Raw genomic sequence first — 25,282 nt, 5'->3', positions numbered from 1 at the left:
TGTGTGTGTGTGTGTGTGTGTGTGTGTGTGTGTGTGTGTGTGTGTGTAAAACCCTAACACTAGGGTAGGAGTGTTGGTTAAGAGGACACGTGGATCCCTAAAGTTCTCTGGTCAGCCAGTCCAGAGAAACTGAACTTGAGATTCTCAGAGGGGAAGGGGGGAGAGGACCTGAGGAGGATGAGGCTTTCGTGTGCATAAGCACGTGCATACTATGGAAGCCTCCGTACCCATGCACTAGAAAGCAGAAACCTGAGAGCGTGTTCTTAGAAACTCTATATTCTCTTCCTGTTTTCTTTAAATTTTATTTTGTGTGTATGCTGTCTATGGAAGCACGAAAAGTGAGCTGATGGGGACGTGCACAGTGTACATGTTGAGGCCATAGAACAACTGACAAGAGCTGATTCTCTGCTTTCATAATTCCAGGGATTGGATTTCAGCCATTGCCTTAACACAGCACGTGAATTTACCCACTGAGTCATCTTGCCCGCCTAAAATGGGGTTGTTGAGATGGTTCTGCGAGTAAAGGCACTTGCTGCCAAGTCTGATCACCCGAGACCACATGATTGAAGCAGAGACATATACATGAAAGAAAGAAAGAGAAAGAAAGAAAGAAGAAAGAAAGAGAAAGATAAAATTTTAAAAGAAAAATAGGCTATTCATTTGTTTGTATAAAAACTTTGTGTTTTAATCTTTGATTTTTGTTTTGTTTTGTTTTTTTGTGTCTTTCAGCAAACGGGGTTTCAGTGTCCGCTCCTTTGGAACAGGAACTCATGTGAAGCTCCCAGGACCAGCACCTGACAAGCCCAATGTTTACGACTTCAAAACCACATATGACCAGATGTACAATGATCTCCTCAGGAAAGACAAAGAACTGTATCCCATGGCTGACCCTTAAAGAGCCAGGGTGGTCATTTGGTGGGTGTGATTTGTGACTGGTTGTCACTCTGATCCCCCACCTTGTAGGGTGTGTTTTAGGTGAAACAGGGCCAGCACATGTGTTCCGGCATATACACCTGTGGTGCCTACATCAGTTTTTTCTTCTTTATAAGAAGTCAGTTTACCTTTTTCTTTTCTTTCTTTTTCCTTTTGTTTGTTTGTTTGTTGTTTTTGTTTTGTTTTGTTAAATTTGAGACCCGGTTTCACTATATAGCCCTGGCTAGCCTGGAATTCACTAAGTAGATAAGGCTAACCTTGAACTCACAGAGATGTGCCTTCCTCTGTCTCCTGAGTGCTGGGATTAAAGACGTGGGACATCAGCTCAGTGGAGACCTCAGTTCCCTTTCTTCTACCCACTGGAGAGTCTAGAGCAGTGGTTCTCAACCTATAGGTCGTGACCCCTTTGGGGGGTTAACCAATCCTTTCACAGGGTTGCCTAAGACCATTGGAAAACATAGATGTTTACATTATAATTCATAACAAAATGAGTTATGAAGTAGCAAGGAGATAATTCTTGGTTGGAAGTCCACATCTTGAAGCAAATCGTGAGGAGCTGTATTAAAGGGTGGCAGTGTTAGGAAGACTGAGAACCACTGGTCTAGAGACAGACACAATTAAACAGTGGAGCGTAGAGACGACATGGAAACTAGAGGGTGCTGATGCTCGACTGTAGGCTGCCCAGCTGCTTCCTCACAGGGCTCTGTGCACACTGACACATTGAGGCTCTTTGATGTTTCTGTGGCTCTTGGAGATTTATTACCTGGCTTAGTGGCTCATGTCTGTAATCTTAGCCTTTGGGTCCTGAAGCAGAAAGATTGCTGCAAGTTTGAGGACAGCGTGAGCTACGTAGTTTGAGGCTAGGTTGGGCTATAGAACAAGATCCTATCTCAAAATAAAAAGTTGCTGTGTTTACCAAACAAAGCATGAAAAAATATAATATTCTGAGAGAACTTTACTTCAGAAAGAGGCAAAACAGTCTGAATCTTGTACTGTAGACTTTGTGGGGAAAGAAAAGGGCATGTTAAAATTAAAATACGCTTCCCATACGACGTATAATGGTTAACTTAATCAAGGCTCCAGGTTTTTGAGCAAGACGTTTTCTGATATTCCCCTGTACTAACTTGAGACTTCTCATGTTCATATGCTGAGCATGTGCATGAGGCATGAGCATAACGCTGAGCACCTGGAAAAATAATTCTGGATATTCTTTAGTTACAATAGTGCTTGGCATTGAGTCCAAATATGTGCATGAAACAACTTATTTTTTTCCCTTTTGTGGTTTTGTACATACTAGCCTAGCCTAGCCCCCTTCTACTGAGTTATCCCTAGGTCCAAAACTTGTTTTAAGGATGTGTTCCCAGTATGTATCCCTGTCTGGCTTGTAACAGTCTGTATGGTCCAGGCTGGCCTTGAACCTAGAGATCTGCCTGTCTCTGCCTTCATCTCCTAGGTGGTGCTGGGGTTAAAGGTGTGGGCCACCACATCCTGCCTTTTTTTTTTTTTTTCCTCTCTCATCTATCTTTTCACTTTTTTAAATTTCAGGCAGGGCTTCACTAAGTTGCCAAGCTGTCCTTGAACAAACTCTAGCCCAGGTAGGCAAGAAATATGTTGATCTTCCTGCTACAACTTTTCAAGAATCTAAATTATAGACTTTTGTCTCCATATTGGCATTTTGTCTCCATATTGGCACTCTTGCAAATTTTTTCTTAAATAAATATATATATTTATATGTTCTTGCAACTTCTTATGTAAACTAAGCTTTAAGCTACTGTGGAGTCCTAGCTTCTCTAGAAGCTGAAGCAAAAGGATCGCTTGATCCCAGAGTTCATGGCCAACCTAGGTAACTGGGAGACTTAGCCTCAAATGAAAGAGAAACAGCTCTGGGTGTTATGATACAGGTCTCACTCAGAAAGCTGAGATGGGATGATCTTGAGACTTTCTCAGAAAGAAAGAAAAATATAATAAACTAAAAATATTTTTATAGGTTTAAAGATGAAGTTATGTAGCTTTAAGGGTCCCAAATGCCTTCTAACGAAATAGATACTTGTGGTCACAACATCTTTGCCACCCCAACCCTGCTTCAGAGTCCTCCGACAGCTGCAGGCTACAGTTGAAAGGTGCTCAATGGGGACACTGAGTCAGAAGCAGGTACTTCCTGTTGGCTGCACACTTACTCTGTGGGTGTAGATTGGGTGTGTTTGAGGCTGTGGCATGCTTAGGGCCTATGCCACAGTGATCCTGGGAGCCCACCCTGGAATCTGAGCACTTCACCCTACTCAGAAGTCCAGGAACTAAATGTGGAGGTTCAGTGTTCTTCTGTGTTGGTTGTTATGCTCACGTCCTTGTCCAAAGAACTCTTAAGTTGGGGGGAGGGTCTCTAAAACAGCTGCCTCCTGAAGCCCCTCTGGAGAGCATGGTGTGCTCCTTTCTCTTAGAGTCTCAGGGAAGTATTACCAGAAAATGTCAGAGACTTTGATTTGGAGGCTTGGTGTTTTCCTTGGCCCTAGGAAAAAATTTGATGTTTTCTTCTTTCTTTCTTTCTTTCTTTCTTTCTTTCTTTCTTTCTTTCTTTCTTTCTTTCTTTCTTTCTTTCTTTTTCTTTCTCTCTCTCTCTCTCTCTCTCTCTCTCTCTCTTTCTTTTTCTTTGTTTTTTTGGCCTGAGGGGGTGGCGGGGGATTTTGAGACAGGGTTTCTCTATGAAGCACTGCTGTCCTAGAACATGCTTTATAGACCTGACTGGCCTGGAACTCACAGAGATCTGCCATCCTCTACCTTTGAGTGCTGGGATTAAAGGTTCGCACCACTACCACCTGGCTGAGGTGTTATTTCTCTCTGAAATTCTAGTGTACCATTAAGCTTATTCTAAAACCATAGCTGCTTTTGAACTCTTGTTTTTGAAATAGGGTCTTTATTGTGTAGCTCAGGTCTGCCTGTCTTGGAAACTGCTATGTAGAATAAGCTGGCCATTGTTGAGATTAAAGGCATGTGTTACCATGCCTGGCTCTTATCAGCTTTTGAAATTTCTTCAGTTAGTACTATTTATTTTTTATATTCTTGTATTTTTTGACAGAAAGAAACTTGCAGTAATACGCATGTTCATAGTCCCTTTAAATAAATTGAATGTTAACATCGAAGCCAACTGACTTCCCTGTTTCCGGATGGGGTAGCTCTTAACATGTTTTACAAAATTATATTTAGGCTTCAGCTAGTTAGGTAGCTCTAGAAGTGAGGGATCTTCTTTATAGGGTGGCTTCCTCCTAGGATGTAGAGATAAACAGAAAGGATCTGCTTGTGGGCTCTTAATGTGTTGGGGACAGAGCTGGCAGGTAGGGAGCTTGTGGCCACCTCAGTAGCTTGGTGATAAGTCGTCAGTATTTGCCTCTTGAGTTACCTCTTTTTTTTTTTTTTTTTTTTAAGACTTATTTATTACGTATACACTGTTCTTCTACCTACATTCCAGAAGAAAGCACCAGATACCATTATTGATGGTTGTGAACCACCATATGGTTGCTGGGAATTGAACTCAGGACCTCTGGAAAAGCAGTCAGTGCTCTTAACCTTTGAGCCACTTCCTCAACCTTTGAGTTACCTCTTGGTCAGCCTCAGGAAGCTTATTATTTTCTTGGTATGGGTGGTGTGTTGGTCTAGGGGGGACCAGAAGGAGGCATGACAGTATAGCTAGTGCTTTGCTGTGGTATTCTCAGTACTGTCCTTGGCCCAGGAAAATGTCTCTTCTAGGGAATTTACTGGACATTGGCACCAAGCCAGGTCAGATAAGGGCATTGTTGAGGTAGGTATGTGGAGGGGGGGACAGAGGTAAGAAGGGTAGGGATACCCTTTTATTCCAGGGCAACCACTGCAAAAGGAAACTGCAAAAGAAGTAGTCTGTGCTTTGAAAAATAACTATGATAGCCTTCCTTAGTAGTAAGTGTCCCTGCATGACTTTGCATAAAAGCCATAATTTTATAGTAGAAAGATAGATGAGTATTTTAAGATGTAACCCAAAGACAAAACCACTCTGCTTATATTGTCAAGGGGGAAAGAATTTTATGAATTGGTAGGAAAAAAGATACTTAATTAGAACTGGGGCCTAGTGGCCCTAGACCACCTCTGCCATATTCTACTGTCTGCAGCTAAGAGTCTCAGTTTACTCATATGTGCCACTTCATGGAACTCTATTAATTAAGTGAATTAAAGCACACAAGCTAAGTATAGTAGCAGCCACCTGTGATCCTAGCACTTGGACGTAGACATAGGAGTTAAGGTCATGCTCAGCTACACAGTGACTTCACCTCTTATCAAAACAAATGAAACAGCATGCATAGCACAGGCCTTCTATTTTGTAAGGCTTTGACAGATTTTAGGCAGTACTTTGTGTGTGTGTGTGTATGTAAGGGTTTGGCATGTATCTTTAGATACCCTTTTTTGTTTTGTTTTCTGTTTTTCAAGACAAGGTTTGTCTGTGTAGCATTGGCTGTCCTCGAACTCACTCTGTAGGCCAAGCTGGCCTCCAACTCAAATATCCACCTGCCTCTGCCTCCCAAGTGCTGGGATTAAAGGCGTGTGCCACCACACCCAGCATAGATGTACTTCTTGACTTTGGTTGGGTTTATAGCTGATGAGAGACCATTGAAGAATAAAATGTGTAAGTCAAAAGTGCCTAACTACAACAGTGTCCATTATTCCCACTGTGACTCTGGAGCTGACCAGAGTGGAGTTCAACTGACACTGCCCCTGGTGTCCAGTGTCATAGTCTCACCAGCCTAGGAGCGGACCCAAACTCAAAGTACAGTTTTACTAAATATGTATCATTCTCATGCCATTGAAAACTCTCCCTTGTCAGCCAGGTATGGTGGTTCACATCTTTAATCCCAGCACTTTGAAGGCAGAGACAGGCAGATCTCTGAGTTCAAGGCCAGCCTGGTTTACAGAATGAGTTCCTGGATAACCAGGGCCATAGAGTGAAGCCCTGCCTTGAAAAACTAAAGAAAAAAACAAACAAACAAACAAAAAAAACCTGACTTGTCCTAAGTCAGGGATTATTTTGGTTTTTCTATTTTAGTTTTTCAAGACAGCATTTCTCTGTGTAGCCATGGCTGTCCTGGAACTCACTCTGTAAACCAGGCTGGCCTTGAACTCACAGAGATTGGTTTGCCTCTGGAATGCTGTTATTAAAGGCATGTGCCATCACCGCCTGGCCTAAATCAGGGATTGTGTATTTAATTTCTTGGCTATAAATAGTTGGATTTTGTTTTCCACAAGCAGAAGACAGCCTGAATGATTGAAATTTGCTTTGTACTTCCCGTAAGGAGCCCACCTATGGGGAATTGTTGAGGTTGTGGGCTGAATGGAAACTGAACCATTGCCTCTCACATCCCGATAAAACTGGTAGAGGTTGCCTCTTGATTTCACCATTTCCCTTTTTTTTTGGGAATTACCTATACTTAAGAAACACACATGTGCTGGGCGGTGGTGGCACAGGCCTTTAATCCCAGCACTCATGAGGCAGGCAAATCTCTGGGTTCAGAGGCCAGTCTGGTCTACAGAGCTAGTTCCAGGACAGCCAGGACTACACAGAGAACCTTTTATCAAAAATAAAGGGGGAGGGGCATATACACACCTAGATCAGTGACAGGAATTCTAAGTTTACCTGATCTCTAGAGACAAAAAAAAAAAAAAAAAAAAAAGTCTGAAACCAGATATAATATGGCTGTTATGTACTGTTACCTAAGTCTGTGGGCTGAGGCAGGAGGATCACCAGGATAAACCTGCCAGTGCAGGGCCTTGCTTGGGTAACAGACTATTCCCAGTCTCAAAATGAAAGAAAACGTTAGTATCACAGGCCTGTTTTCCCAGTACTTGGGAGGCTGCAGTTTAAGGTCACCCTTTATTAAACAAGCAAGACCCTGTCTTAAGTCTTTATTTAGTATTATTTTTAAATTTAATGAAGAGAAACACATTAGTTCTGTCCATTAGTGTCAGGCGTACCTGGAACAACTCTGGTGGTGATATGAGTTGATTTTACTTTTGAGGGATGGTCAGTCTTATTAATGAACTACCAGTAGATTGAGGAAGCGGGTCAGAGCAAAAGATCAGCAGGAAACTCCCTGCCCCTGTCACCCAGCTCTAGCGCTGAGGCCATGAACTGTGTTGATGAGACATCGTAGAAGGGTAGATTTTAGCCTTTCCTGAATCCTGCATATATATGTTGTTGCAGAGTGGCTGTCTTCAGCATGTTTCTCGGGTTTATATATTTTAACTATCCATTTATTTAGTGTTCACCCTTGGTCTTTTATTACTGAAGATTACTTGACCTGGCCTGACGGTTAATCTTGTTAGACTGGTTGGATGAGATACATCTAGGAGATTAGTATACAGCTCTGGGTATGTCTGTGAGAGTTTCTTTTCTCATTTAAAATTTTATTGTGTTTGGTGTATAAACAAGGGTGCGTATGTGTTACAGCATGCATGTAGAGGTAAGAGGACGACTTGGTGGGAACAGCTCTTTCTATGTGGGTTCCAGGGTTGGACTCAGGTTGTTGGGCATGTATAGCAAGTGTGTTACCCCATGTCAACAGCCAAGGGCCTTAAAACAGATTTTGAGGGCTATGATGTAATCAGTGAATTGCTTCTTTGATGGATTTATAATATGCTGGCAAAATTGGGAGGTGGTTGGGCCATCAGAGGCAGTAGGTCATAGGTAGCATGTCCTGGGTTTACACCTTTTTTATTCTTATGAAGTTAATACTTTTATCGTACGTGTGTGAATGTTGTGCTGGAGGGTATGTCTGTACCACATGTGTACCTGGTGCCTGAGGAGGTTAGGAGAGAGCATCGAGTTTCCTGGAACTGGAGTCAGTGGAGCACTGCAGGCCACCGTGGGTGCTGACAGTCAAGTCCAGATCCTGTAAAAGCACAAGTTCTCTTAACTGCTGAGCCCTCTCTTCAGCTTGTGGCATTATATTGTATGCTAATCGCTTCCTGCATTCCTTTCTCTGCCTCACAATGGAAACCACACTATTCTGTCACACCTTCCTCCCCAGAACTGAATGACTTATCAAACTGTGAGCCAAGTTGCTTTGCCAAGTTGCTTTTTCAGGTACTTGATCATGATGCAAAAGTGACTCTTAATACAATCCCCATGCTGAAGACTATTGAGAAACACAGCAGCTATGAGGCTCTCCTCCTATCTCTATACGCTTGATTTGCTAGCTTAAACCAGTGAGGGTTTTCTGGAGACTTCTTTCTTTCTTTCTTTCTTTCTTTCTTTCTTTCTTTCTTTCTTTCTTTCTTTCTTTCTTTCTTTCTTTCTTTCTTTCTTTTCTTTCTTTTCTTTCTTTTCTTTCTTTTCTTTCTTTCTTTCTACCAGACTTGGTCTCGAGCTCATGGAGATCTGCCTGCTTCTGCCTCCCAGGTGCTAGGATTAAAAGATGTGTGCCATCACCACCCTGCCCAAGATTTATTTATTTATATGAATGAACTGAACGCATCAGATGGTTGCTGGAAATTGAACTCAGGGCCTCTGGAAGAGCAGCCAGTGCTCTTAACTACTGAGTCATCTCTCCAGTTCCCGCTAACTGCACTTTTTAAGGAGGTTTCAAAAATTGTGTGTGTTGTTGCAAATGTGTTCCTAAGCTAGGCACAAGTTTCCAAAGAAATAGCTCATCCAGTTTTGCTAAAATGTTAATTACATCTCATATCTAGATCTGACATGTAGCTGGCATGCCTGAGGGCTGTTTGCCTGCTTTTTACTAATCAGGTTTATTGAAGCTGATTGGCCAAGGTAGTTGCTGTGACTGTTTAAATGTCTGGATGTAAAAGTGCCTGGGTTTTCTCCTTTGGACACCCTCTTGCCTGTGACAGCAGTGAGAAGCTCCTGCTAGCAAGTGAGCTCATCTACATGAGGTCATCCTTTGAAATAAGAACCTTCCCTGGGTTTCCTGGGCATATCCTGAGCCCAGAGAAGCCCTATCCTCAGCGCCTTCTTCAGGAAGGGCCCAATTGTGGACCGAGCAGCCAGTATCCTATCCTGGGAATGCATAGTCTCTCCTGGTGCAATACTGAGGAAAGGACAGGTAATGAGAATTGCAGAGACTCGGCATCTATGTGGTGGGGTAGTTACGTGGAACCATACCCTGTCCTGACCTTTTGTTATACTCTAGGCTGATCATTACTCTAAAGAAATAAAAATGTTAAGTCATTGGCAACTCAACAACAACAAAAGCCAAGCTGGGCCTTAATTGGTTCTTGTATGGGCAGGTGTGAAAAGCAGGCTTGCTGGAGATCCAGCTGTCCCCACATTTTTTGTCCCTTGATGTACCTGAATTTAGCCTTGTCCACTGAGTAAACCTCAGTCTAACAAGGACTTTAGTGTCAGCTCTGCCAAGCATCTGACCATCTCAGGCCTGTGGACTTGGTGCCCCCTTACCATTTGAGGGCCCAGTTGTGCATGGGAGACTTGGTAGTACACAGTCATCTGGCATTAGTTATCTTGGGGGTTCAGTTCAGGAGGTATATTTTGGAAGAGTGAGTGTGTGGCAAGTGTTGTGATGCAGAGTGTACAGAATGTGTTCAAGCAAATGCACTTTCCACTTCATCCACTGGTTTTAACCTAATAGCAATTTTGCCATCACTTGAAATTTTGTGATAAATTGTTAACATCATCTCTGATTTGGCCTGTGTTCTGCCATCTTTGGTACTATGGGACCTTCAACCCTCGGCCGTGTCCTAGGACATGTGACAGCTTCTAAGACTGAGGCCACATGCTTGGGATGAACATCCTTCCTAAAGGTTGTATTTATCTAAGTTGTTTTGTTTTGTTTTGTTTTTCCTTTTCCACCTAAGTAACCCTTTTGTCTACACTGGTAATGTTCATATTTCCTGCAGCCTCCCTTCAGGCAGTAGTCACTGTGCCCAATATTCTCCAGGAGGCATTGTTTATGGGATGGTATGTGTAGGACACCAAACCTGCAGAAGCACATGTGAATCTGGGCTCTAGTGGATGCTTTAGACATTGTTGGGGATCTGGGCATTTAACTAGCCTGAAATTGCCGAAGTCCCCATTAAATGACCTGATCAATTCCCCTTATGTCAGGGCAATAGTGAGCCCTGTCTTGTGGCAGCAAGTTCTTCCTGTTTTTACTGTTGTTTGTGGTTCAGGACATTTAGGTTCAATGAGGCCAAGTAAGTCTGATGCCATAGAACAGTGATTCTCAAGCTGTGGCACCTTTAGGGGTCACACATCAGATATTTATAATTCATAACCATAACAAAGTCACAGTTATGAAGAAGCAGTGAGATAATGTTATGGTTGGGGTCACCACCGCGAGGAACTGTATTAAAGGGTCGCAGCATTAGGATGGTTGGAAACCACTGCCTTAGAAGGTTGGTTAAAATGTAGTCACAGGCCAGGCAGTGATAGCACACAGCTTTAATCGTAGCCCTCAGTGGTAAAATGCTGGTGGAGCTCAGTGAGTTTGAGGCCAAGCTGGTCTACAGAGCTAGTTTCAGGATAGCCAAGGCTACACAAAGAAACCCTGTCTTGAAAACAAAACAAAAAATGTAGTCACAGGGGCCAGCCAGATAGTTTAAGAGGAAAAGACAGCTGTCAAGCCTGTCAGCTGTGTGCAATGCCCCTAATCTGTATCCCAGAGGAAAGAACTGACTCATACAAGATGCTCTCTAACTTCATATATACACCCATGGTGCATACACAAAAATGTTTTAGCGTGGTTGCTGTTTCTGAGTTAGGCCTTTGGGAATTTCTCCCAGTTGAGACTTGAGTTTGCTCATAAGAATTATGCATTAGCAGGGCAGCAGCCGTGGTGGTGATGGTGGTGGTGGCTCACACCTTTAGTCCTAGCACTTGTTAGGCAGAGGCATGTGGATCTCAGAGTTTGAGGCCAGCCTTGTCTACAGAGCAAGTTCCAGGACAGCCAGGGCTACACAGAGAACCCTGTCTCCAGAAATATAAATCAAACAATCGATCGTTCTAAGAGATGGAAAGGTAGTTACAGCTCCCCTGGCCCAGCCTGGGAAGGCAGGTACTTGCCAGGGACTAGAAAGCTATGTTTATAGCTGAGTTTGATGGCGCACATGTGTAACCTAATTACTTGGGAAGCTGAGGCAAGAAGATGTGACATTGGAGGTCATTGTGGGCTCCACAGCAAGATACTGTCTCAGGAGATGGTGAGCTAGGATGATGGACATCAGTAAAATGTTTGAGGACCTGGGTTCAGTCCCTACGACCCATGTAGTAAAAGCTGAGCAAGATGTGCTTGCCATACCTGTGCTGAGGCTGGGCGTGGTGATGCACACCTGTAACCCCAGCACTCAGGCAGAGGCAGGTGGATCTCTGAGTTCAAGTCCAACCTGGTCTACAAAGGGAGTCCAGGCCAGCCAAGGCTACACAAAGAAACCCTGTCTCAAAAAACAAACAAGCAAACAAATGAACCTCTGCTGGGGAGGATTGACGGGTGAATCCTTGGGCCTCTCTGGCCAGCTAGCCAACCCTATTGGTGAGTTTCTGGTCATTGATGAGGTCCTGTCCCAGCAGAACAGGTGACAGCACCGAGGCTGTGCTCTCCCTGCATGTGCACACATAGACACAAAGAATTTGCGAGCCAGAAAACCCTGAGCTTAAAGGATGGTGGCTGGTAAACAGTACACCGGCCAGCTAGTCATCGTTTCTTAATGGTGTCGCCACTCAGCTCTAAAGAATTCGTTAATTTTCAGTAAGCACTCTTGAGATGAGGCTGGATCTGTTCAAGCTTGTATGGCTGGTAATCAAACCATGATTTCATTAGTTCATTTGAGATTTATTCAATCTTTCTGTTTGTTTTTTCGAGACAGGGTTTCTTGGTGTAGGTCTGGCTGTCCTGGAACTCTCTGTAGACCAGGCTGACCTCTAACTCACAGAGATCTGCCTGCCTCTGCCTCTGCCTCTGCCTCCACCTCCCAAGTGCTAAGTTTATTTTATTTTTTTGTTTATTTTATTTATTTTCTGAGACAGTTTGTCGGTGTAGCCCTGGCTGTTCTGGATTCGCTTTGTAGACCAAGTTGGCCCCAAACTCACAGAGATCCACCTGCCTCTGCTTCTCAAGTGCTGGGATTACAGGCATGTGCCACCATGCACAGCTAATAAGTTTATTATTCTTGATGGCAGCTGTTTTGTTTTGAGACACAAGGTCTACTTTGTAGACCTGGCTCGCCTGAAATTCACTGAGCAAACTAAGCTGGCTTTGAACTCAGAGATCTGCCTGCCTCTGCCTTCTGAGTGCTGGGATTAAAGGAGTGTGCCACCATGCCAGATTTGTGGTGACTTGGAAGGGAACTTGGTGTCCCCTTCAAGCCTGCTTTCGGCTTCTCTGAGGGGCTGAGAGTCCTGCAGCTGTCCCTCTGCCCAGCAGCATTTTCCAACTGCATCTCTGACTGAGAGGAGGTTCTAACCTGGGAGTGTCAGGATAGTGTCAAAGGCATAGCTGAGAACCAGTCAGGATTCTGTTTCCACCCCGGTCCTATCTCAGAACATTTCCATGTGTTCTCTGTCAATCATGTCTTAAATGTGGTTGGTTGGGTTTCTGAGAAAATGAAGGCTAACTTGTGGGCCCCTTGGCTAGCTTCTGAACAGCAGGATGGGTGAAACCTGTGCTTGAAGGTACTGCAGATCTGTGGACCCCCTAACAACAGGTGCTGGCATTTTGTGATATTAGCCAAAAAGACTGTGAGCACTGGTGAGCCAAAAGATCAGTAGGTGCCTGGCTGTTAGCAGTTCCTGCCCTATGCAGTTTCCCTTTCTCCAGAGTGCTTACCTTGCCCTCGGTGGCCAACCTTTCTGGAACCATTTCTCCTGCTGAGGCTCCAGCTGGTGGCTGGGCACAGATAAGAACTGAAGCTTCATCTTCTGTCGACCTTGATGCTGAGAGCCTGTCTGTGGGTCTCACTAGTCTGGCCCTGCTTCATAAGGTGTTCTTTCTAAAGCCATGTGCTCTAGAGAAGACAGACTTTTGTTGTTGTGGGTACCTGAGGATGCCTGGCTCTGTTCCCACCAGCTGCTATTGCTATATGAAGAGCCCATACTTGGTGTCCATGAAGTCAGCTGTAGAAATAGCTTAACTAGGAAATATGGGATCAGGACTACACCTGTCCCGTCCTCTAAATTATTAGTGGATGAATGGGTATCTACTCCCAAGAGTAGGTGCTGTATGATCCTAGACAGGCCAGTAAGGAACTAGGCCTCTTCAGTTTCATGGCCCTAAATGTAGCTGAGGAGATGACAGTATGTCAACAAGTTCTGTGTGTGTGGAGACCAAAGAAAGTTGTGACTGCCCCATTTCTCATTTTTGTTTTCTGAGGCTGGGTCTCTCTCTAAACTTAGACTTCAATGGGTAGCCCAGGCTGGCTTAAGACTATGCAGTCCTCGGCTTTGTAAGTCCTAGATTAACAAACACAATCTACCATGCCTAGCTTGTAGTTTTTATTTTTTATAAATATGGATGCCTGAAAAGACTGAAAAAAGGATATGAGCCCCTGAAGCTGATGCTAAAGGCTTTCTGCAGTCTGGGTGAGCACTGGGAATGGAACTGGACTGGAATGGTAAGCACTCAACTGCTAAGCCATCTCTACAGCCTCTTTCTCTACTCTGAGGCAGGATCTCATGTAGCCCACGCTTCCCTCAGACTTGTGTAGCTGAAGTTGACCTCCCCCCCTTTACCTCTGACTGCTAGGATTACAAGGAGTCCACCAGGAACCCCAGATCCAGAGTTCCCTGTTCCTCTCTATCCATCCTATCCTATCACTTCGTATTAAGAAATTGTGTGTTCCACAGGAAAGCAACTTGAAGTGTTGGTGTGATGGTGAATCCAGATGTTTTAAAATGATCCTGAAATGTGCTTTTGTTGTGAGACAACATTTCAAGTCTTTTGGGGCCCTCGGTGTGAACCCTGTATGAACCTTGTTCCCCACCCTCACTCAGTCTCCAGGGGAGGCTCCTCAGAAGGCCAACAGGGACAAGTATGGGGTTCCAGGGTCTGGTGGGAGTGGCTCTTTATTCAGGAGAAAGCAAGCCATTAGTTCATTGCATATAGATGTCTGTCCAGACTTGGTCATAGGCCAACCCGCAGCTTTTAGGAATCTCACTCCAGGGACTGGCTAATTAGAACCCGAAGGCATTACCAACTCGACACCAGCTTCCATGGCTCCTAGAAAGCTTTGCTGCAAATCCCAGGGCTTGGCCAAGTGAGCATCAGCCCAAGCCCTGCTTAAGTCAGATCTCATGAAGTTGTCCAGGTAACTGGCTGCTCAACAAGGCTGTCAAAAACAAAGCAACAAGGACGAGGAATCCTGGGAAAGCGGTTGTCTACTGTGTCTACCACATCCTAGCCTAGCCTAGCCTCCAACCTAGATTTTGGCTGGTAATTGGAGTTTTTCAGAAGTCGGAAGTTCAGCGGGTCATGGTGCCATGTGCTTTTAATCTCACCACTTGGGAGGCAGATGCAGGTGGATTTCTTGAGTTTGAGGCCAGCCTGATCTACAGAGCTAGTTCCAGACAGCCAGAGCTAAGCACCGAGAAACTCTGTCTCTAACCACACCACCACAACCACCAAAACAAACAAAAAAGGTTCAGGTTAGGTGCTGGCAGGATTTTCAGCCTTCAAAAAGCAGCTGGTTCTTCGTTGAGTGTAGTTGCTTAAAAGCAGTCTGTTCAGGCGGGATGTGTCTATGTGGTGGAGACAGTGACAGGGCCTTCCCAGGCAGGGCCCTCCTATGTGGACCTGACTCTGGGGAGTGATGAATGCAAAGTGGTTTTCCCTACTACCCCAGCTCTAGCCGTGTGACTTTCTCACTCTCCAGCTTTTCCTTGGGGTCAGCCTGGACCTGAGTGCCTGGATCTTGATTGGATCCCCGCCCCCCAAGAATGTCCACCACTCCTTTCCTCTTTCCCAGAAGTTGTGCCCGTCACAGGGTTTGGTCTGACACTAATCCTCTCCTCCAGTACCTTTGAAGGACTCCATAAGCCTGGATGCAGCTCTTTTGGTAGGCAGCAGAAGACAGGAACATTTCCATGCTCCAGGGTCTGTCCCCAGGAGCAGCCGATGATGCAGGAAATGGAACTGCCCAGTAGCTCTTGTTCAGGGTATCTTCAAGTTAAACTGTTTAGACCAACCACCTAAATGTGTACTAAAAGCTGCCTTTACTGTCCATAATGTAGGAGCAATTTTTTAAAGCACTGTGGACTTGAGTAAGGTGGCATGCTGATGAGATGCTCAGTGGGAAAGGGCACTTGTGCTGAAGATTGTTAACCCAAGCTCGGTCCCTGACCACATATGATAGGACAGACTGACTGAATAGCCTTTCTGTTTCTCTAAAACAAATGCTTGTTTCTAAGTGTCCAGAGAAGCACAGTGGAGACTTTACACTATGGTGCTCCAGGGACTGTCTAAGGATATGCACCCAGTGGGGATAGTGTGGCCCAAACTTGAAGACCCCAGAGACAGTGGCTCTCCTGGCTTTTGCCAGGGCTGATGGGCCAGAGCCTGGAAGTACCATCTGGGATATTCCCTTGGACTTAGCAAGCAGTCTGTTGCTTTCAGCTGAACCAGAACTTGGCCATTCTGGACCATCCGTTAGGATTTTCCAGACTCTTTTGTTGCTGAGGTTTAAGAAATTTAGTGGAAGCCTAATGGCCCACACCTTTAATCCCAGCACTCAGAGGCAGAGGCAGGCAGATCTCTTGAGTTTGATACCAGCCTGGTCTACAAAGGGAGTCCAGGAGAGCCAGGACTACACAGAGAAACCCTGTCTCGAAAAAAGAAAAACACCAATGGATTTTTCCAGATTTTCTTCCTGCTAAAGCTTAGCTGGCTTTATTTTTGCAGTAGGGCTCCAGTTTGAGAGGAAACAAGTGTTTTGCCCTGTAATTGGATGAGATAATAAAACAAAAAAGGCACAGGTGAGAGATACTTAATTAGAGCTAAGAGCTGGTGATTAGAGCTGTGGTTAATATGATAGAGGTAAAGGCCTCTGTCCTGAGAGGAGGCGGCCAGCGCCATGCCTCTGTCTGTTTATTCAGGATGGCCAAGGCTGTCTGGAGCCGCTCTGTGGGTTTGAGAACCCCAGGACTCATGATATCTTTCAAGCAGTCAGGACTTTTCCTGTGCTTCCTATTGTCTAGCAGTGCTCACCCCGCCTGCGCTAAGGCCTAGAGCTGTGATGCTTCTGTTGACAAGGGCCAGCTTGGAGCCCTGAGAGGCAGGAGATGATTTACAGACAGGTCTAGGTGAGTGACCTATCATGCCCAAAGCTCCTTGACTGTGGTGTGCAGCTATACACAAAATGGAATTTTACATATGTTGGACAGAAATAAAAGGATCAAACCCCGGCCAGAAAGGTTCCAGAACTGCAAGGACCTGTTTGACCTGATCCTCACTTGTGAAGAGAGAGTCTATGACCAAGTTGTAGAAGGTGAGTGCACAGAGCCTCATCTGCCATTCAGACTTGGCCATCAGCGCCAGGCTGGAAGATGGATGGGAAAACAGGCTTACGCTTCAGGCCCTGGGCAACAGTTGATAGAGACAGAGGGCTCCCCCCTCATCCTCTGACCCGCATGGACCTCTGCAGGGAAGCCTGTGAGGAGTAAGCAGGAGGACCTGTAAAACTTTCTGTCTCTCTAAGCCTCAGTGGCCTCAGTGTTTGCTTTTCATATTTGTTAGGCCTGGCATTTTAGAATGTGATGTTGATGCCAGTACTGGCTGCCATAGTACGGCCTGAGTTGAGGGCACTGTTTACCTAGGTTTCTTCACTTTGCCTATTTTGTGTGGCTGTTCCTCATGTTAATTCCCTGTGGGTGTGGGTGTTCAAGCCTCAAGTTATACTCTCCAGAGATCAGGGGCAGGTATGGTGGGAACTGGGCTTGGAAACATCTGCCACCTGGTATCTGGTAATAGCCATATCTCTTGTTTCCAATCAGATCTGAACTCCAGAGAACAGGAGACCTGTCAGCCAGTGCATGTGGTCAATGTGGACATCCAGGACAACCACGAAGAGGCCACCCTGGGGGCCTTCCTCATCTGCGAGCTCTGCCAGTGTGTGAGTCTAGCACCTGGGTCTGGGCTGTCCCTGCCCTTGTTGCTGCAGCCACGCCTGGTGCAGCTCTCGCATTACCAGCAACTTATTTCCACAACCTGGTCAAATACTGAATTTCAAATAAAGACCAAGAGATGCACTCTCTAGGAAGTTGACCAAATGCCTTTGGCTTGAGAACCTACCCCAGTGTTTCTGTTAATGGTGGAAGGGATGAATGACATCTCCTAGGTCACACGCCCCTCTCCTGGAAGAATGGACAGTGTCAAAGCTGAGCCTGGGGACTCCCAGAGTAGTACCCACAGGGTAGGGGTCTGTGTCCATTCTCCCGGTATTTACCCTCTGTTTTTACCTTTTGTTTTGTTTTGTTTTTCCAGACAGGGCTTCTCCATGTTACCTTGGCTGTCCAGGCTGGCCTCAAACTCACACAGAGATCCACCTGCCTCTCCCTCCGCACGTGCCAGGATCACAGGCGTGTGCCCCCGCACATGCCTGCCTCTGTGCCCATCTTTGAAGGCAGTCTTGCAGCCCCTTCCTAAAGGCTTGTGTGCTGCTGTGTGGAGGTGTCACTCTGTTCAGATGCTGTGGGAGACTCTGTGGGAACAGCCATGTGCCTTGTCCTGCCTTTTGCCCTTGAGAAGTGTGCTTAGGTTAGCTGACTGGGACAGAATTGATGTCCTCTGGGCTCACCAAGTGAAGGCCAGTGCCTTGGTGTGGAGGAGCCACACTCCTGAACTTACACAGCTTCCACTTTGACTGTCACTGCTGGAGTTCCCAAAGTTGAGCTTGTGGTTTGGCTGATGATGTGGGCAAAGGGCTGAGACAGAGGAGACTGTAGCCAGGGCAGTGTGGTCAGCAGCCAGCATGCTCCACCTGATGTGTTCAAGGAACTGCTGGAGAAGCCATTGGTGTCTGGGGGTGGAGGCCAGACGTGCTGCTAACACGCTGCAGCATGCAGCCTGCCCCGCCACAAAGCGTGGTCCCCTCTGCACTGGACAGCTGTAGGAAAGTGCCCATAGCTCTGTGTGCCTCGCTGCGTTCAGTGCAAGGCTGGGACAGCACTGGCTGGTGAGACTTTCCTGGACCTGTGGTACCTGAACGCAGAGTCTGGGTTCCAGCCCTGGGTCCTCCCTTTGAACCTCGCTCCACCACTTCCCAATATGGGGTGCTGCTGTGGTCATTGTGTTGGCCTGGTCCCCTGAGGGCAAGCAGATGCGGTGTGGGGCAGGGCTAGGGAAGGCATGTCCCTTCCCTAGGCATCACTCAAAGCTTTGCTTTTCCCAGATCCAGCACACTGAGGACATGGAGAATGAGATCGATGAGCTGCTGCAGGAGTTCGAGGAGAAGAGCGGCCGGGCCTTCCTGCACACTGTCTGCTTCTACTGAGCCCCAAGCGGGGCGGGGCCTGCCCTGCACTGCCACCTTTGGAGCCATTTCCAGTGTGTTTTCCCTTCTGAAGTTTGTTTATACTGCTGGGTGGACATCATCAATGTACTGTACATACAGAATGAAAGTACACAGACATGCCAGGGTCAAATCCATTGTTTTTAACCAAAAGAAATAAAAGATGGTTTACTGTACAGCTACAGTAAGTGTCTGTTGTTGGCCCGCCTGTCTTTCCACTGCTGGATTGTACAGGAACCCAAATAAAGCGATAGGCTGTCTTACTGGAGGGAAAAACTTGGAATCGCCACAAAATAGGTGCTGCTGGAAGTCTGATTTGTCCTGAATTCCTGGTCTGACTCCCTGCAAAGGAAAAGGCTGATGAGGGCCCTTGAGTCCAGCCCTGTGATACCTTCCTGAGAGCTACAGCTGACTCTCCAGTCGGAACCTCTGCAAGCAGTGGTCTCTGCTTGGGGCTGGAGGGCAGCTGTCCCGATACTGTCTTGGTCACACAAGGCAGGGTTGGTTCTTAGGTTGTCAGCTCTGTGGATGGGACAAGGGCTTGGGTCTCAGTTTGGTTCCCAGTATCACAGGCAGCCACAACAGGACCACAGACACTGAGCTACCCGCTTCAGGTTACTTTCCCAGCACCCCTTTCTTCCCAGAAGCCTGTTAGTCTTCCCCACTATTGCCACAATCTTTATGGCATCCTTGGTTGGCCCATTCTTGCTCTCCTACCTCTGCTCATGTAGTCAGAGTCCCTGGCTCCTCTGACTTTGCCGGCCCCTCCTGAGGGCATTTTCTTGCTGTAAACTGGGTGCTGACCTTCCTATCCCTATTTGGAAACAGGACCCATTAGGGGGGAGGGGAGGCTTTCTTAGAGAAGTGGGGCAGAAAAGACCACCCGGTCCAGGTCAAGGCCGAGACCAGCACGGCACAGGGCAAGGCGACCCAGAGCCAAGGCTGATGAGCTAGGACCGAAATGTGGAGCTGAGGTGGGAGGGGAGGGGTCTCGTCCTGCGTCACTAGGATAGGAGTGGAGAACCTAGACCCTGGATGCCGGCGCGGGGCAGCAAAGTCCCTCCCCGGAGGCGGAGGCAGAAGGAGGAGGGAGGAGATAGTGGGGAAGACAAGGAGGGAGGGAGAAGCCCGGAGGAGGGTAGAGGGAGGAGGGAGGGGGCCGCCGCGCCGACCGCAGGGAGCCGGGCGCAGGGAGCACCGGAGGGCGGAGCGGAGTGCGGCCAGCAACGGGCAGCGGGCGAGCGACCCCACAGCGGCCCCCACGTCTCTGCTGCCTGCGCCCGCGCTTGCCCCCGGGGCCCGCGGCGGCCTGTCGCGCGAGCGCTGACCTCTGCGGAGGCGGCGCGGGCTCAGCATCGGGCCGGGGCCGGGAGGGGCACCGGGGCCGGGGGGCGGCGCTCCGGCCCGGCCCGGCCCCGCCCGATGTCCATGAGTGCGAACACCATGATCTTCATGATTCTGGGGGCGTCGATCGTGATGGTGAGCGGAGGGGCTTCCCGCGCGCGCCCCCTGCTTCTGCCGCCCGCGCGCGCGCCTACCCCACCTCGCTTCCTTGTTTACCGGCCCGCGCGGCCTGCGCCGCCCTCCGCGGCTCGCCCTGCGCTACCCTCGCTGCTGCCTCTCGCGGCCCTCGCCCTGACCGCCCTGCGTTTCCCCACCCATCCACCCCACCACCCACCCCGGGAGCCCAACGCTCCCCCTCGGCACCCCCTTGCGTCCGGCCCACTCCTTTGCCCTGACTGGTCATGGGCTCTTCCAGGCCATCGCGTGCTTGATGGACATGAACGCGCTGCTGGACCGATTCCATAACTACATCCTCCCGCACCTGCGGGGCGAGGACCGCGTCTGCCACTGCAACTGTGGCCGGTGAGTGCGCCCCAGCTCTAGGCACGACACGCGTGATCACACTTGTGCAGCGGGCCCCACTTGGCCGGCGAGCCCGGACCAGGCCGGGCCGCAGAGCCTGGCTGAGTGGTGGGGGCCCGCTTCTGCACGCCAGGTGCTGGGGGGAGGGGTGGCCAACGGGAACCCCAGGTCAGCCGGCTGCCTCCCTGGGAAAGGTAGCATGACTGAGTCTGTTAGTCAGGTCCTCTAGAGAAAGGGCTGCCTGGCAGTGGCTTTGTGGGCCAGGGAGCCTCCTGGTCCCAGGGCCGGGAGGCCTACCTAAGAGCAGCATTCCCGAGTAGTTCCCACAGTGGAAGCCAGGAAGCTGGTTAAGCCTGGGACAGTAGTCTTGCCTATGAGCCAGGTCTTCCTCCCGGGCCTACTGTGTCCATGGCAGACAGGTGCAGGAGGTCACGATAGAAAGGGCCCGCCTTGAGGGACACCTGCCACAGATGATCACTGTGCAGAGGAGGAGCTGAAGTAGGCTGAGGTTTGCTCAAGGTCACAGTGAGACCCACCACACCCTCCAGGGACCTCCCTACTGTGCATGTGTAGTGACAAAGTCTTCTGGCCTTGCATGTTTGTATGTCCATGTATGAAATAAACATCTTCTCATGAGCCGCGCATGTGTGTACCGTCTGTGCATATACATGTGCGTACACAGCGCACTCGAACATCCGCATGCGCTCATTTCAGAGATGCCCTCATGCGATGACCGTCGTCCCTCCTGGACAGACTAGGAGGAAGTGGATGGAGGCTTTAGACGGTAGACTTGCCCAAGGTTACACTACTAGGAAGGAATGGGGCTGAGTCCCAGAACCTCAGCTCCCACCCCACCCTATGGTTCTGCTCCAGAGGTCTTCCCACACAGCGGGGTGTGGGCATGTCAGGACAGTTGCGCGCTTCCTAAGTGCATATATGGCTGTGGGTGCAGGCGGGCGTGTCGCACATCACAGGCACCACAGCAGGTGGAGGGGAGGTACACGACCCTCCTATGCACCAGGCATGGTAGGAAATGTGGCTGTGTGGCACTCTTCCCCGGGAGCCCCGTGCTCCGGCTTGGTGCGCACCAGCGCCTCTGTACATCAGAGGGCTCAGAAGAGACATGAGGTTAGCTCTGCTGCTCCCGGCCATGTCTGTAGGTGTGTTCCACATACTGGGCCCAGCACTGGGCCGTGCACACTGGGAACGGACACTACATACAGGGGCATTTATGACGTGGTTGGTGTCGCACTATCCACGACGGCACACTGAATATTCACCTGAGCACAGTGTGTGTTCTTAGAGTATGTTTACACAGTTTACATGTGTGCATCTCATGTAGCATCTGGAGTACTTGTGGACCATGTAAACAGACACCTGTGGAGTGGAACCTGGAGCAAGGCCTGTGTGTGCAGAAATGTGGAGAGCCACATCTTGCTGTGGACAGTGTTTCTGCGTGTGTCTCTCTACATGTATGTGCTTTGTACGCAACTCTACATACAGGGTATGTAATTCGTTGTACAAAGCACTTTTGTATATTGATTACATATATGTGTATGCAAAGTACATGTATATAAAACAATATACAGTTCAGTGTGCTCAGGAAAAGTGTCAACACATCTCAGTGTGGGCGCAGTGACTGCAGGGTAGTTTGCCAATGGGGTGTCTGTGCACATGCCATGTACACATGTGGTGTCCACACTTTGTAGAAGAGCTGCACACGTGTCTGCCTCGTATATGTGTTTACAGACTTTTACACAGAAGACATGTATGTAACTACTGTTCTGAACAAAGCACAGCAGCAGGCAGCACGTGTGTGCACACAGGTCCGTGCACATGCCGGCGTCCCGCAGAAAGGGCAGCTGGTGCAAAGCTGAGTGAACGTGCATTTCTGCTGACGCACCGTGCTCATACCCAAAGTGTGCACACTGCATGGGTGTGGGGCTTGTGGGACCCGTGTCCACAGTATACATGCTGTGTCCTGTGCATGCGGACAGCGTGTATACACGACACACACTGGACCTCACGTGGACACATGGCAGCATGTGTCATGAAGACAGGACACATCGAAGACATTCATTTTGCACACAGTACACCCTGCTTTCATTCAGACCTGAGGCCCTCCCATCAGGGGCTTGGTATGGAGTTAGGAGGAGCCAGGCCAGGGGAGGAAGAACTGTAGGTACCCAAGTTAGCCACAGGGCACAGGTCATAACCTGTCACCCCTGGATTCCTGAGGCCCCGGGGTGGCTGGGGCCTCACAGTGCCCTACTTGGATCCTAGGCCACCTAGGATCCTTCTGACTTCCTTGGTAGCTTCTTTGTGTTTCCTTTCCTGGAGCAGCTATATGTTGGGGACAGTCCAGAGGAAGGACCTGGACCCAGGGTGACCTAGTCCCACCAGAGCCTGCAGCAATCCCTGCTAGCTCCTCCAGGGCCTGACCAGCAATGCTTTCTATCAGGATCAGTAGCATCCATCCATCATGACAGTGGCTGCTCATGAGCAGAGGAGTGGTGGCTGCTGGGTGTCAGTCATGGCAGCTCCAGCCGACTGAAGGCTGGCAGTCTAAGCTTCACCCAATGGGGCTGGCTGAACTATAGACCAGAGTTAGCCCCCAAGTGGTCCCAAGATCAAAAGCGCTTTGCCCCTCCCTCTCCGTGCTCACCTGGCTCCAGGTTTAAGAATACCAACCCCGCTGTGAGGAAGCATCCATGTGCCCTTTATTGGGCACAGGGACATCAGCAAATGGGCACAAGGGAGGACATTTTTAACTGGGGACTAGCTGAGGGTCTGTAGACAGGCACAGGGCCCAGCCTCTCACTGAGAGGAGGAAGAGGTGCGGGTTTAGGAAGCAAGAAGCTATTTTCAGCTTGCATTTGAGGTGTCTGTAGATCCCACGTACTCACAGGCAGCTGGGGCTCCTAGCAGACACGGTGGGCAGTGGAAAGAAGGCTCTCCCACAAGTGGCTCTAGAAGTGGGTGGGCCAGGAAAGGCAGTCTCAGCAGAAGCTGTCAGGTGGCCCGTGGCCCCCTTGGTACCCAAACCAGTGGATTCGTACCTCCAGTCTGCCGGCTCTGTGGAGCTGGACCACCAGCTAGCCTACCCCACCTGAACAACAGGATAGGACTGCCTGGAAGTGGTACTCACACGGCTCTGAAAGGGGGATGAGCAGCCAGCAGGAACCTTGCGAGATGATCTAGGGTATGAGGGCAGCGGACAGTTCCACAAAGCCTAGCTAGAACAGGGGCAAAGAGACTTTGTGCCTGTGGCTGAGGCACAAAGAGACCAGGGCCTTAGAGGGTGCCTACACATAGGAGAGGGCCCTAAAACTTGTCCTGTTTGAATACCTGCAAACATACACTGAGTTGATGACAGAATATGACCTGTGGTGGGCATGAATGAGGGAGGAAAGACAAAGCCTCCAGCAGGATGGGCAGGAGGTAGCTACTGAAAGCCAGGGGCCCAAGGCAGGGACAGTGAGGGTCAACAAGAACCAGCGCTGTTCTTGTTGGTGGCTTGAGAGCAGTATGTGGAGGCCAAGGGGCACTTGTGGTGGGCTTTGGTCATTTGGCTGTGTGAGGACCTCGGGAGCCCCTCAGGACCAGTGGGTAAAGGTGAACCCTGCTACAGGGACCTTTGGAAGGGTTGGGTTGACATTTCATCCCAACCATTCCTACCCTCCTCGAACCTGATCTCCAGGGCTACTGTCTCCACCTGTCCCAGCAGTTCTGCCATGTGACCTGATCTGGGCCTGGGGGCGCTGTTGTCCCTCCCAACCCAGCACACAGGGATCGCTCCAGAGAACTTCCTAGGGTGGCCCGTAGGACTCAAACCATCCACTTTGGGTCCCCTAGCCAGCCCAGCACGGACCTGGGGAAGGCTGGGCCAGGGTTGGCAGGAGATGTGCCAGCCCACCCTGCCGCCCCCAGGCACCACATCCACTACGTGATCCCGTACGACGGGGACCAGTCGGTGGTGGACGCCTCTGAGAACTACTTTGTGACAGACAATGTGACCAAGCAGGAGATCGACCTTATGCTGGGCCTGCTGCTGGGTTTCTGCATCAGCTGGTTCCTGGTGTGGATGGACGGTGTCCTGCACTGCGCTGTGCGCGCCTGGAGGGCTGGTCGGCGCTATGGTGAGTGCCTCGCGCTGCCGCGGGCACCACTTCTGGCACAGCCTGGCCACCTGACTGCCCTGTCCCCCTGCAGATGGCTCGTGGACCTGGCTGCCCAAGCTGTGCAGCCTGCGGGAGCTGGGCCGGCGGCCGCACAGGCCCTTCGAGGAGCCCACGGGGAACATGGTGCACGTGAAACAGAAGCTCTACCACAACGGCCACCCCAGCCCGCGGCACCTGTGAGTGCGCCTCAGGCGCCTCAGGGCTGCCGTGCGCACGCCAGGACCTCGTGGACGCTGGCAAGCGGGACTGCGGCCTCAGGCCCAGGGTATGCTGGGCTGTGGCCAGCTGGGCTGTGGCCAGCAGGCAAATCCAGTGGAAGGTGCTGTCTCTTCTTTTTATAAAGGGGTCGGGTGGGGGCTGGGGTGGGGATGGCCACTGGGCTTCAGGGACAGCAGCCTGGTCTCCGCAGTGAGCAGGACACAGAGGCAGGCGCTCAGAGGTGTCAGGGCCAGGGGTGGTGGGTCCAGTGGGGAGAGGCCTGGCTTTTGCTAGCCTAAAGCCACATCTCACTGAAAGCCACTGTTTCTTGAGCACCTGTTATCCATCCGTCCGTCCGGAGGGGAGGGATGTGTCAGGGCCTGCGCCCATCTGCACACGGGAGCATGTGCATGGGGCGTGTGTGACTGGAGGGCGGGACTGGAGGGGCGGGGCCCCAGCAGCAATAGGATGTGGTGGCCCCAGGTGCCCAGCCCTCACTGTGAAGCCCACCCTGCCTGGCCAGTAAATTCTCCAGAAAGCTCCAGCCTCTGCTTCTTCCATCATCTCTGAGCCCAAGGGCTACTAAGGCCCCTCCATCCAGACCCCACCACAGCCTA

The 25,282-nt window shown here is 49.4% G+C and overlaps 2 protein-coding genes across 3 annotated transcripts in view; both read left to right on the top strand.

The window, feature by feature from the left end:
* The window catches only part of Ssu72 (SSU72 homolog, RNA polymerase II CTD phosphatase), a 32,987-nt gene extending 14,391 nt beyond the window's left edge, over positions 1-18,596 (top strand). The window contains exons 2-5 of one of the 2 annotated variants that reach the window (XM_055615131.1): positions 730-873; positions 16,259-16,398; positions 16,904-17,022; positions 18,301-18,596. In XM_055615131.1, the coding sequence (XP_055471106.1) occupies positions 730-873; positions 16,259-16,398; positions 16,904-17,022; positions 18,301-18,402 (505 nt within the window). In that variant the 3' untranslated portion in view covers positions 18,403-18,596. Of the gene's footprint in view, positions 1-729; positions 874-16,258; positions 16,399-16,903; positions 17,172-18,300 lie in introns of those variants that run through there. The other variant, XM_055615130.1, reaches the window with a different exon arrangement.
* A 1,185-nt stretch (positions 18,597-19,781) lies between these two features.
* On the top strand, positions 19,782-25,203 carry Tmem240 (transmembrane protein 240). Its single transcript, XM_055615215.1, has 4 exons — positions 19,782-19,899; positions 20,180-20,286; positions 24,217-24,425; positions 24,499-25,203. The coding sequence occupies exons 1-4, from the start codon at positions 19,843-19,845 to the stop codon at positions 24,645-24,647; spliced, it is 522 nt and encodes a 173-aa protein (XP_055471190.1). The 5' UTR covers positions 19,782-19,842; the 3' UTR covers positions 24,648-25,203.
* The last annotated feature ends 79 nt before the right edge of the window (positions 25,204-25,282 follow it).

This window comes from Psammomys obesus, unplaced genomic scaffold, assembly GCF_907164565.1.
Source record: "Psammomys obesus unplaced genomic scaffold, mPsaObe1.curated_primary_1811, whole genome shotgun sequence".
Taxonomy (NCBI): domain Eukaryota; kingdom Metazoa; phylum Chordata; class Mammalia; order Rodentia; family Muridae; genus Psammomys; species Psammomys obesus.
The sequence above is the reverse complement of the archived record's forward strand: the minus strand, read 5'-3'. Positions and strand labels throughout refer to the sequence as shown.